General features: G+C 32.1%; 1 protein-coding gene across 1 annotated transcript; it reads right to left on the reverse strand.

The window, feature by feature from the left end:
• Positions 1-7,425: 7,425 nt before the first annotated feature.
• Positions 7,426-11,520, reverse strand: LOC7472985 (proteasome subunit alpha type-3). The gene is made up of 10 exons (XM_002299612.4): positions 11,267-11,520; positions 11,113-11,152; positions 10,924-11,007; positions 9,780-9,853; positions 9,231-9,317; positions 9,042-9,126; positions 8,874-8,920; positions 8,473-8,538; positions 7,884-7,974; positions 7,426-7,692 (listed from the first exon to the last, which is right to left on the reverse strand). The coding sequence occupies exons 1-10, from the start codon at positions 11,368-11,370 to the stop codon at positions 7,621-7,623; spliced, it is 750 nt and encodes a 249-aa protein (XP_002299648.1). The 5' UTR covers positions 11,371-11,520; the 3' UTR covers positions 7,426-7,620.
• Positions 11,521-14,373: the final 2,853 nt, after the last annotated feature.

Below are 14,373 nucleotides of genomic sequence, written 5' to 3' on the forward strand. Positions count from 1 at the left end.
ATTCATACAAAAGAATTGGAAATGCTAATTTCCTAATTCATGCAAAATAATTAGACACCTAGGACACTACTCCTCACGGGAATGAGAAGGACCTGCAACATCAAAATAAGGGAATAATTATATTAAATAAATAAAATACAACCAAATAATGGAGGGTCACTACTACATGTATCTACTCATACAAGTACCCACTCGATAGAGCATAATCATAGTTGATCCGTAAAAGAAGATCCTTTGCTAAATCTAACGCCTATCCTTCCACAACCTACTTATGGTTTTCTTTTCGATTATCACACATTAATTTTTGTCTGATTTACCCTTTTCCTTTTTTGCCCCAAATTCTAAGGTGGTTGTTGCCAACACTAATAACTCATATTAGTGTCATTAGTCACCTTACCCAGATCGACTAATCAATTCCTTGGCAATGTTAGCACCAACTTAATCGGTCGATGCCATTGAGCTATTTCCAACCCAAAATAGTCAATCAATTGCTCTCCATCACACTTGGAGATGTTTCCGATAATACTGATGCCAAGTTCTCTTGACACCATTAACTTCCTCCTTAGGAAGTTAATCAAGTTATTGTGGGCTTGCCGATACCAACATTATTCATCAGTATCATTAACTATTCTTGATACGAATAGTTAATCAAGTTCAATATTTCATTATATTTCCATCAAGGTCATGCCGATGTTAACAATATTTGTTAACATCATTAGCCACCCCTATTCGAGGTCGGCTAATCAAGTCCATAGGCGGTCGTTTTCTTTCTTCTTTTATATATATATATATATATATAGACCCATATCCGAACTCCAAATCCCGGAGTTTATGACCAAAATTCAGATTTCAAATCCATGTCTGTTTCACCGTATCTTTCCTTTCTTTAGTCATATTCATGAATATGATTTCTAGCATGAATTTGAGTACGAAGTTTATTATCAACCAAGAAGAATATAGGTGTGGGACACCTACCTGCCACCGATGCTTGATTTGTGTTCCTTGTTATTGATATACTCCCCATGTGGTTCCTCCTAAATTCACAAGTATACTATATTAGTTCATGGCTAGTTTCCATTTCACAAATAGCAAGGCAACAACAATAACATTTACTCTTCACATTCCTTTGTTTTAAATCATTACGCACATCATCAACTTCACTTTTCAAATGTGGTTTATCCCCTACCGATGTTAAGGTTTGATGTTTACAAGAATTTTGGTGGGAAAGAAAATGATTTTTGCCCCTATCACGGCTAAATCCCCCTGTTTTATTAACTCTCGTCAGATCTGCCAGCAAGGGCGGCAGTTTGACCTTTCCTTATATATTTACCTATATCTGGAGCTCTAGAGCTTTTAATTGAGCGAGGTTGGATTCGTTGGAAAGCTAACATCTCAGGCTACAATTTCTATGAGGAGATGTTTCCCAAATTTTATCGTTTTGAGGCCTAAAATCCCCTATAACAGAGGTGATGAATCTGTCCATAATTCATCAGTGATTCCTAAGTGAGCTTTCTACTATAATTGGTTCCTGCATAAACATATATAACACACCAGAATTCTTCTTCTTTCCCTTTATTTGGCTCTTAGCCGATCTTAGTCTAAAGGAACTAAGGATCCCCCTCTTTCTTTCTTTTTCTAGCTGATTTTTCTTACCACACACACTCATTGTCCACATACTACACATGCCATAAGTGTTCATCAACCCCAAATTTCAGAATCCCTTTCCTCCCCCTTTCCATCACATGGCTGACCATTTAAGTTTGGAATCAATGACTTCTTTCTTTAACAATTTTATGTGTTTCTTTCAAGTTCAGAGCATCTTATTTATCTTAACTAACCTCATTTCTATCAATTTCTGCATTTCCCTCAAATTTTCCTTTAAGAACCCTAATTTATAAAATCTAAAATTTGTGCATAATTCCTATATAATTGTTAACTTGTTTTATACAATCAAGTCTAGTGTCCATACCTTCAGAAATTTCAGAATTTCAGAATATTTTGGCCCCTCTTCTCAAGTATGCAGTCGGCCCCCTCTTCCTCTTTTTCTTCAATTCTGCACTTGTTTGATCCTTGTTAGAACCCTTGTTATTGGTTGTCCTCTCTATTTGGAGTTTCTAGGTTTGTATTCCTAAGTGATTTGGTGTTTTTCCTTCTCTTTTGAAGAAGAAAATTTGCACTCTTCTCCACCCCCCCCCCTTTTTTTTTTCTTTAGTTTCCAGCCGGCCATGAAAAAGGAATGAATGGGGTATATATAGCCCCCATTTTTCCTAATTATACATTGGCCCCTATTCTTTCCTTTTCTTTACAATTTGAGTCACATTCTTTATGTCTTTATATTTTCCTATTTAATTTCTTAATTATTACTTTTATTTATCACTCATATAATAACATTTTAATTTAATTTTTTTTTCGGGATTTTACAAGTAAGCTACAATGTTTATTTATCTGATATAAAGTAAGGAAAAGTTGTGTTTCCTAATCATTGGTGTGTTTAAAGTTTAAGAAAAATCATTCTCGGTAAAGAGATCATTTTCTTATCATAATAATTAAAAAAAAAAAAACATAACCATTCTAATGCCACCAAAAATAGATTGTCTTTTAATTTAAACTAACTATATCTCTTATGTTTAAATTCATAATCACATGTATTAAAAGAAACAAAAAATATAATTTTGGTATTTTTGAAATATAGGCCAAAATCCTTTGGAAATATACAAACTTGCTATAAAATCCAAGCAATATTTTCTTTTAAAAAACATTTCAAAGTATTTAGATTTTCTTAAAACAAATGCTTAAATAACTTTAGGATTTTTGGCCAGATGCAAGAAAAAATATATATTTTTAATTATTTTTTTTACCCGACCCTCTAGTCGGCCCGACTGGGTTAACCCAGAATCTTAGGTTCGACCATAAACCAAAGAAAAAATCCTGGTTTCACCTGAAAACAACTCAAAAACAAAAATAAAGTAAAAGAATGCATTAAACACCCGAAACACATAAAAACTCAAAAATTCTTGAACAAAATGGATTAAACACACAAAAAAATGGACACTAAGAACACCCAAATGAACCCAGCAACGTGAACTCAAATTCAAACCAGATTTTATGAGATCCAAAGCACATAAAGGTTGCACATCATTCAAGGATCAAGAATTAATGGTTCATTCACTTTGATTTTTGTTAAATCATCACGATTTGACCAAAATCTGTTTCGGTTCAAAACTAAAACCCTAGGATTAAAAATCATTATAAACATGTTATTGGTGCAAATAAACACTAGATTATTGGTTATTCATGCATAAGGATTTTGTGCAAAGAAATGGATCAAACATGAATGTAGGGGCTAAGACAATGTTCTTCCCAAGAACACGAAGAACAAGCCTAGAAAACCCAAAAACCAGCAAAGGCATCCTCTGTCAAGCCCGGAAAATAGCATTTTTGGCTTCTAAAGCATGCCTTTTTTTATCCCAACAAGTCACAATATCATACACAAACATGTTTGAATCTAAAAAACTAATAAAAAACATCAAACAATTAAAATGAAGCATAAGATACCAAATCTAGAAACCAACAACTTAAAACAACCTACATGTTCATGCAACATGAATTCAAAATTAGTTTTCTGAACCTATTTCTGTGCATGAACAGGCACAACAAGCTAAGGATAAACACTCTTGCATTAACATGCATAACTTAAACTAAACCAAAGCTTAAAACAACATTTATTTATCAAAAGAAAACCTTAAACAAAAACTTTAATACAATAAAAACATAAAAAATAACTATATTAAATAGAAATCAAAGCAACAAAGAGGTGAATGTAACATTGCTTGTTAAGCATTCAAACCTTTTTTTATGCTTCTAAACATAAACATAAACAAAACAAATAAAAAAAACAACAAAATCATGCCATAAAGGACCTACTTTGGAGTCTGCAATGTATACCTAGAACAAGTTATTTTCTCTTGGCTTTCCTTTGAAAAGTTTTACCTCTCACAAGCTTATAAAGCTTAAGAAAAACTTGGTTTTTACTCTTGGACCTATAACTTTATATTTCTTATTGTTATTACTCTCCTTTTTCTTATCTTTTCTTAACCTTTTTCTTTTTTTTCTTTCCTTTTTTTTTTGTTCTAGCCTCTAAGCATGCTTGAGAGGGGGTATTTATAGGATTTTGGGTTGTCTTAGATCAATTTCTGACCTTTTGATCTTGATAGGAGTGTAATGAACTCTTGATAAGGACCCATTGAGAAGCTTTTGTGTGTAAACACATGAAAACCAAATCAATTTTTGCAAAATAGTTGCATTGTCGGGGCTGACTGAGTTGCCAACTTTCGAGGCTTCATCGGAGCAATTATGACATCATCGTCGTCTGAGACCACCTGAATCTGTTAGAGGGGGTGCACATCTTTCATTTTGATCAACTCTGACTCAATTTGGATATTTATAGCTCCATATTTATTCGTTCAAAGGTGCCAACCTGATCAGCCCCACATCTAAAAATTGAGTGATCGTTGATCAAGGACAAGATGTTAGGGACTTTCATGAAAAGATTGGGATGTAAATGTCTGATTTCATGGAAATATGGTTGTAGAGGGGATGTTCTTCTTCTATTTGCAAAAAACATCATGTCATTTAGAGGTCTAGAACTCCATAACGAGCTCTTGGAAGGTGTCAACTTGATCATCGTAAAATCTAATTGGTCGATCGGGTGCGGGTTGGAATTTTTAAAACTCGTTCAACCTGAACCAACATGTATAACCCAACGTAAGTAAATATAGTTATTGGTATAAATGTTTTTTTTCTTCTCTCTTAATTTTTTTCCTCCCTCGCCTTCACACTTATAGTCATCTCTCACTCTCTTAATCTTTTTTCCCTTCAATTCTCTCTTTCAAACTTCATGTACTTAATTACTCATCATTTTTTTTCTCTTACTCGTATAACTGAAGTTCTTTTGCAACCCGATGTTATTTTTAGGATCATCAAAGAATAATATAATTAATATACTCAATCCTCAAATATATGTAATATCCACAAATTTTAACCCAACCTGATATATCCAACTTGCTAAAGTTCAAAAAAATAAAAATAAAAATAGGTTGGGTTTATATTTTGTAAAATATCAAAAATTAAGTTAGATATAATTATAGGTCAAAATGCAACCCATTATATCCATGACATCCATACCCCTAGACCCAAAATGTTTAGTCGGGCTAAATTGTCCATAAATTGGTTAATAGACTATCGATGTCATGAAATTTGGCCCATAGATACAAGAAAAATGTATAAAATAAACACAACAATTGATATAAAATATTTGTAACTAGCTTTTAGTTTTTGCTAAAATATCAACTTCCTTCTTTAATTTTTTATTAGTATTTATAACTTTTTTAATTTATTAATTAGTAATTTTCTTAATTAATTTTATTAATCATGTACTTTGTTTTTTTATTTTTCAATTAAAAAATTGATATCAAAACACATTACTTTCTTCACTCACATTAGAAATTAAATTAACTTGAATTGGGGGCATAGCATGGCGTGAAGACATTTCTTTTAATATTGCTTGAAACCACAGCCCAACATATATTTCTCAAAATTCCTAAAAGAGAAAAGCAAGCCCACAAGAGAGGAGATCTAGGACAAAAAAAACTCAGAAATTTAAACATTGAAACCTATTTATTTTTTTATTTTAAGAATACTTTTTAAAAAAATTAAATTTTATTTATTTTTTTTCTTACAAATTATTTTTTTATATTTTTAGATAATTTTAATATGCTAATGTCAAAAATAATTTTTAAAAAATATAAAAAAAACATTATTTTTATAATTTTGTGCAAGGCACCCAATTGGTTTTTCTTTTTAATACCAAAAAGATGCATGGCAAGTTGATCCTATTTATTTTTATGTTTTAAAAGTATTTTTAAAAAAATTTAAAAAGAAATTATTTTTTTCTTTACTTCAAATTAATATTTTTTTATATTTATAGATAATTTTAATACATTGATATTAAAAATAATTTTTTAAAAAAATATATTATTTTAATACATTTTCAAATGAAAAACACTTTAAAAACAATCACCGCAACCACACTCCCGATCGTAATAAGCTCTAAGCATGTGCTTTTTTAAAGTGCATGAAGACTGAATTATAAGAAAAGGAAAAACCACAGGACATACTAGACTTTAAGAGTGTGTTTGGTATTGCAGTAGTTGTTGTGGTTGTGGTTTGAAAAAAAAATTATTTTATAAAAAGTACTTTTAGTTGAGATTGGTTTGGAAAAATATATGTTTGGTTAAAACTGTAGTTGAAATTGAGGTTGAACAAAAAGTAGTTTAATGTGTTTGGTTAAAAATACCATTGAAATTGAGGTTATAAAATAATTTTAAAAAATATATATTAATATTTATGGTTTTTAATTTAAATATTATAGATTAACTATTGCCATTACATCATGAAATAAATAATACTTAAATATTTTTTATTGTTCCATTAAACTATTTACAATTCCATCACGTATGAAATACATCCGACAAGAACTACAGTTTTCACAAATTTCTTAAAGCGCAACAACATCAACAACATCAGGTAAAATATAATCAGAAACAAAATTAGAATTGCGATCAAATTCTGCAAATGCTACGTTTTTAACACTAGTTAATGTAGTGTCATTGAATAATATTTAACACTAGTTTTTCGAATAAAACACAATATCTGTGAAATTTTATTGGATTTTTTTTATTTTACTGGGTCACACCCAATTCAATGCATTTAGGTTTGGAACGGAACCGGATCAATGCATTTAGGTTTGGATCGGATCCGGTCCGACCCATATGGCCTGGGCTAAACCCAGCCAGCCTGGCCCAGTCATCGGCCCAAGCCAGTGACCCGGCTGGGCAAAGCAACACGCGTGTTGCTACACTGTTCAAGTGAATTAAAATTCACTTCAACAGTGTAATGGTGATAAAAGCAAAGCGGGAGGAAGATGAAAGTTGAGCACTTTTCTATTCCTCTGTTCTGCTCATTCTCCTCTCACAGTGTCTGCTTGGTGCTGGAGTTAGACTCTTTCCCTGTTTTCCCCAGCATCTCATTCTCCTTCTTCTTCACTTCCATGTCTCCACTGTTCACGTGAACAGTGGAGACATGGAAGTGCAGAAGAAGAAGAAAAAACAAGCGCCTCTGGTTACTGGAAGAAGAAGAAAAAACACGCGCCTCTGGTTACTGGAAGGAAGTTCAGTTACGCGCCTCTGGTTACTGTGCTGTAACACAGTTTGCTAAAAAAGCAGCTCCAAGCTGCTTCTTCTCCCCCTACGTTGTAAACGCAGAAAACAATGGGGTTCATGCACAGTAAATCCCGTCTTTTCCTTTACCAAACAGCTTAAATATGCGGTTTACTCAAAACGCAGCCGCAGCAGCGTAAGCAAACGCTACCAAAAAGGTTGAGGATAAATTACTTGCAACCGCAGCAATACACTAGCATAAACCCACTTGAATTTTCCCATGTTCAAAGAAAAAAAAAAAAAACATAAACCCACTTGGTATCTGACAAGGGAAAAGTGGGAACCGATTACAGGAAGACAACAGTAATCTCCAAGGAGTGAATTCCCAGCTCTAATAAGCTTTTTAATCAGCATCCATTTCTTCCAGAGCATTCCGAGCTGCTGCCTTGGCTTCCTCTAAGAGGTCATCAGGAACCTAAGCCCGCGATAATAACAATAAAACATTCAGATTCATTGCAACATCAAGAGAGAATTGTCGTATGTTCTTATTAAATAACACACATTCAAAGAACGTTCAAAACAAAAAAGAAAGCCTTAAATAAATAACAGCAAGACAAGTCTGGCTTTCACATCATAAAATTGCAAGTTAGAATCCACAAGAATTACCTTTTCATGCTGTCTCTTTGATTCGTCACAAACCCAGCTCATTTCCAGTTCAAAGGCCTTGTCCTTTGCTTCATCATGTACCTTGTAAATGCTGATCCAGGGAGAAGGAAGATATCAAATAGTGTCCAAGTATCTTAATACACATGCACATGCTACAAATAATGCATCCAATTGGAGAGTGACAGAGAGATTGAAGGATCTTCCTCCATTTTATGATTCTTTTCTCTTGCTCTCTATAGATATGTATAGTTACAACTGTAGATTATGTCTAATAACATGGGTTCTTTTCATCAAAAAAAATTTATGTTACATGAAATAGTGAATAAGATCAACAATTGAGATATACACATGTCATTACATCATCTAAACTTTGCCAAAGGCATCAGCAAGGATTAAGAAGGGAAGGGGAAAAAAACAAAGAAAAAGGAGCCAAGGGTTGCCAAGCATTGTCAAAACAAGCACATTTGCTGATAGACAAAAAGGCCCAGACTCAGAAAGGAAACAAAGAAAATCTATTGAATGCAATAATAATTAAAAAAAATACATGCAAGAAAAAAGGGAGATTAAGAAAAATAAACGGAGCACTCACATTTTCGCTACTTCAATAACCCCTTCTCGGCATGTCATTTCAGATAGCTTCAACTTTTCAATTTCTCTGTCCATGCCATTAATTCAATCATTTGATAAAGAAAAGGGACCACAAGCTAAACGTTAGCTAAAGTATAATATAAATAGCAGAAATACAGCAACCAATTATAATGTGAAACAAGGCTAACAAAATTAAACCTTTATAAAGATTAATTCCTCCACTTAAAGTGGCTGTTGCTTGATCAATTGACATATTGGCTTAAGATGAGAGCAAATCATTCTTAAGAGTTGCCAAAAAGAATGAACATCACTTTCTAAAATTCAGATCATGTCACAAATCCTTGCTATAAAATCATACAGCTATCTAAACTCCCCAAACCAAAAGGGAATATTATAACTTACGTTTTAGCAGCCTGCTTCCCTTTCCCTATTGCAGCGCCAAAATATCTCTACATAAAATCAAATTACATGGTATTAGATAACAAACACACCATGTAACAAAATCAAGAGGGGGGGGGGGGGGGGGGACATTGCAAAGACTGCAAGCATAACCATGACAAATCAACTCACATAGGAGATGCCAGATGGTTCGACCATGTATAATTGAGGCCCATCTCTGTCATAACCACCAAGAATCACCCCACAACCAAATGGCCTGCAGCATCAACAATGTTTATGTACTTTTTCTGAAGGAAGCCCAAGAGGTGCAAAAGGACATAATCACCAACAAAAAAATTTAACAATAAATTCTGTACTTACCTAAGCCACCAATAGAGAGTGCACAAATGCACATAACTAGCAACACGATCTGCAAGCTCCTTGATAGGAACAGGTTCACCATAAACACTGCAAAATCAGAATATGGCATGCCAAGGATTAGCAAACTTAAGGTGTAAGAAATCAGAAAGGCAATTTTCAATCAAGCTACTGAGTCCATGTTCAATCTATAGCACTGATGATTACATAGAAAACAAATGATGAGAATGGGCATCTATAGTAATGCCTGTATGGAATCAAAACCAAAACATGTACTTCAGATATCAAAAGGAAGAAAGTTTAACAAAAATTGTAACAGACTGAGCAATCAGCAAGACTAGGAGGCACTAGTGGGAAGTTGCACGAAGTTCACGCATGCAATGTTCATAATTGAATTTTCAGTGACCAACTTATGACTGAGGCAAAAGCACCTAATCCGCTACCAAAAGCTAATCAACTAGGATATGTATCTATAACAGTTTTCTACTCAATACTCAAGCAGGCTTCAGAGTAAAAATAAAACTTGCAACTACGCATTGTTCAAAAACAAACCTCTGATAATTGGTTGCCTCACTTTTGGCTCGTGCAACAATTTGTCTCCCATCAGCCGCTAGACCAGCAACAGCCTGATATTTGAAGCATGAGAGAGAGAGAGAGAGAGAGAGAGCAAGTTACTGTTTGCTTCCATAAAGTCACCCGAACAATACAAAATTCTTCATCAAAGTGATTGATTTTAAGAACAAGATCCATAAACACATATCATGTAGATATCTCTAATAAGCATGCGGTTTGGAGTTCAAGGAACAGATTAGTGATAAATGATAACACAAGCAATATTCTGCTTCATTCATAACACATGTGAACACATGTATAGTAAATGAAATGCTACAGAACATAGCATTGACTTGACCTTTCCTTATCTCTCCTAAAGCACATTTTTCCTTGAAATAACAACGCAATCTACAACCTTATAATTCTGTATAAAATAAAAAGGAACTTCTACCACCCTTTCTCTTTGGGGAAGTTAAGATGAAATCTAAGTGAAAATTACATGAAAAAAAAATGTTATTATCAGTTCTTCCAGTTAAGCTGAACCTAGCCCCTCAGTGTAGTTTCATCAGGAAACCCAAACTTCCAGCACCATCAATTAAGCTTAACCTAGCCTCTCCAGTGGAATTTCATTAGGAAACCCAAACTTCCAGCACAACACCTACAAACTCTAACTCACAGACTTAGTCAAACCTTCTGTGATATAGCAATCATTTGCTCTCACCATGTACCCAAAAAAACCACCTCAAATACATTCAAACCCTAACTCGTATCATTGTTAGTTTCAGCAATAACCCATAATCGCGTCACAAACTAAGCCTACTAACTGACCCTAAACAAGACCCCATTTAATCAGGCATGATAAAGCAATCGAAACACATGCACACGGATACTTTAGCTAAATAAAACCAAGCTCAAATCCCGTAAGAAATTAAAAGCACTAATGTCATGTAAATCATCCACGACCATTAATTTTCATCAATTTCAAATGATATAAATCTCCGTCCAAAACCCAACAAACAGCAATGAAAAGACACAAAATTGAGCTCTATTTAGTACAAACATTGTAAAGAAAGAAAAAAAAAAACCCAGCTTTTTTCTTATATTTTCTGCAACTTTCTAAATAAAAATAAAAAAAAGGCAGTACCATGCCGGAATGACGATGAACGGCGTGGATTCTCCTATTGGAACCGGGTAACATCATCTTCGAAGCTATTAGCTTCTCCACACCCTAAAATCAAACAATTAACCATTTAATTACTATAATTCCAACTACAATCACAAAAACCAAATAAAAAAAGATTCAATCTTTTAAAGAAAGGAATAGTAATTATACCATAACAATCCCGTCTTTGCACTTGATTCCAATAACAGTACTGCAAAAACAAAACAAAAAAAAAAACTAATTGCTATAATGCTAGTGAAGCAAATCCAAGGAAAGAAATTGGGGTGGAAATTTACAAGCACAAAGAAAACGGAAAGAAACAGACCCACTGTTATCGACGGCTTTAGCAGCGTATTCGATCTGAAAAACACGGCCATCCGGCGAGAAAGTAGTGACCGACAGATCGTAGCCTGTTCCTATGCTGCTCATCGTTTTATGCTTCTGTCTTCTTCAGCTTCTATCTCTGTGCTTTTTCTTTTTGCAGGGGTTAGAGAGAGAGACAGAGAGACTGTGGTTTAAGAAGAAAAGTTTTCTTCGATCTCAAGACAGAAGAGAACAGGACTGGCTGCCTCAGAGAGTCAGCTGACACAGTGGGTTTTTGGGTTTAGTTGTGGGCTGGGTTCTGTTGGCCCATTTAGAGGTAGGAATTATATTTTAAGGAAATAATTAAGTAATACTTTAAAAAAACATAGAGGGAAAGCACTAGCTTTCCATGTATAATTATAATAATATAACTTATATATTAAAATTATAATTATAATAATATAATAATAATAATATATACTAAAATATAGCTGTTTTTTTTCTTTTTCGTTTTTTGTTTTTTTTTTGTTTTTTTTTGCTGTTTTTATTTAAATTTTTTTTGTTTTTTTCTTTATGTTTTTTTCTTTTAATAATTTTTTTTAATTTATTTTGTTAATGTTATTTTTTTATTTAGTTATCAGATTTTCATGACATGGATCCCGAGTTTGACGGGTTAACCTGAAATTTTTTTTTTTTACTTTTTTTCTTTTTAATTAATTTTTTTCGTTTAGTTTAGTTTGTTGATGTTAAATTTCTTTCTATTTAATTATCAGACTTTTATAACACGTATCCCGGGCTTGACGGGTTAACCTGGTTTGACGGTTTAACTCAGTTAACCCGTCAATTTTTTTTTCTATTTAGTTATCAAACTTTCATGACGTGAATCTTAAGTTTGACGGGTTAACCTGGGTTGAAGGGTTAACCCAGTTAATTCAGATTGTTTTCTTTTTTTCATTAGTTTTTTTTCTTCCTGTTGATTTTTTTCTTTCTTTTTTTTTTTATTAATCTATTTAATTATCATACTTTTATGACACGACATTGCAGCCAGACCCACATCTAAAGCTATTAGGTCTGGTGTTGCAGCTAAACTCACTTAAACTTAGGTCATGCAAGTTTAATGTTATTATTAATATTATAAATATTATTTTTGGATCAGGCGTTGCAGTCAAATCCAAGACTCTTGGATATAGCTTTACAGAAAAACCTAATATTTTTAGATCTTATTTTTTATATATATATTTTATATATAAAAAAAAATAGCATGTAACTAGTTATATTGTAAATTTTGTTTCTCCTACTGTACTATAATACTAGTTCATTTGAAGGAGATACTGCGAGGATGTTTTTGGCAATACAATAAACTTCAACAATAAAATAAATCTCAATGTTTGTTTGCTTGAGTTTTTAATAAAATATAAAAAAAAACCTGAATAATAGATTTTTTATTTTAAAATTTTAAAATTAAATAATAAAATTTTAAAAAAAATAATATAAAAAATAAAAAAGAACGTCAAGCCACACGTAAATTTTTCAAACCAGTAACTTGGGATATTAGATCGAAAATATCATAAAAAAACGGTGAAACTCAATTCCCAGCAAATCTAGCATTAAATGATGAACTATCACCACTACTACTATTATTACTACTACTATTATTATTATTCTCATGTTATTTGTGCAATTAAACCCCTGATTTAATAAAATTAACTCTTAAAATTTGCAATTCGACCTCCAAACTTTAATTTCTTCCAATTAAAATCTAAATTGACTTCAAAAATTATTTTTTATTGCAATAAGCCCTCAATAAATTCAATTAAACCTTGAAAAACTTCAATTGAGTCCTTGAACCTTCAATTTTGAATTTTCTTCCTCAAATTGAATTTTCATTTGTCAATAAGGCCTTCATCAGTAAAAAATACACTGTCAAATTTTTCAATCTTGTATATTTTGATCTTTATCAACCAGTCTTTAGCAATTTCTTGGACATTCTAGTATATTCATCTCACTGGTATATTTTTATTTTCTTCCAGTGTTTTTTTTTTAAATTGTATTTTCTTTTTTGTTTATATAGACCCCAAAAATATGTAACAACACTTCTAAAAACAAGAGGTACAGAGGGAACATATCTTCAAATATAATATTTATTATTTTTATCCCTAAAATATCCTTTTAAAAAACTTTTAATTCCAATTTGTTTTCAACTAAGATATATAAGGAAAAAAGGTGATTATTATTATAGTTTTAAAACTTGACCCGAGACCATGCTCAAGTCATAATTCGAGAGGATCAATCTAAGTTAACCCAAAAGTTTTTTTTTATAGGATCAAAACGATATCATTTTAACTAATGTTTTTTTTTTAAAAAATCAATGTGTTTTGATTGGGTTTTATCATAGGGCAACCAAGTCATGTGTTTACCTAGGGTTTTTATCGGATTATGCAGAGTCAATCCTTCTTTAAATTTTTTCAAACCTGGAATGGTTCAAGCATCAAGATTATCGAGTCTCATATCAATTAATTCACTATGCTAGTTTAGGTTTTATAATTAGGATTATTGTACTATTATTTCAACAATTAATATAATCTAAAGTAAAAAAATAATATCTAATTATCTTTTAAAAGTTGTAAGTTTAATAGTGATACATGTTAAGCTAAAATAGATTTTTTTATATCTTTTACCATGTCTCGTACATCATTAGCCATACAGAACATAAAGACAATTATCATGTCTTGTACGCCACCATCAAATACAATTTTGTTTATATCTCATCTGTTTTATTGTCTTTGTCTCTTTTGTCCTAAAACGATAATTAAACGCTATCTATGTTTTCTTTTAAACCAAACGTGTTTATGTCTTTTTTTTTTTTTTTGTATTTATCCATTTTTTACTTACTATGTTTGTTAAACCCAACTTATGGGATGATTTTACATAATCCATACAGAAACATACAACTATTATTTCCTTTTTTTCACGAAGAGATGTTTGAAGTTTGCTTAGAGGAAGAAAAATAAGAAAAGAAATTACCGTACAACTTTATGATCATAAAATACTTCATCTTACCCTTATAATTGGTTTTGCATAATTTATATGAGTGCATTAACGTTGAATGACATCGCCAAAATTTTTTGG

This window comes from Populus trichocarpa, chromosome 1 (genome assembly GCF_000002775.5).
Source record: "Populus trichocarpa isolate Nisqually-1 chromosome 1, P.trichocarpa_v4.1, whole genome shotgun sequence".
NCBI lineage: Eukaryota > Viridiplantae > Streptophyta > Magnoliopsida > Malpighiales > Salicaceae > Populus > Populus trichocarpa.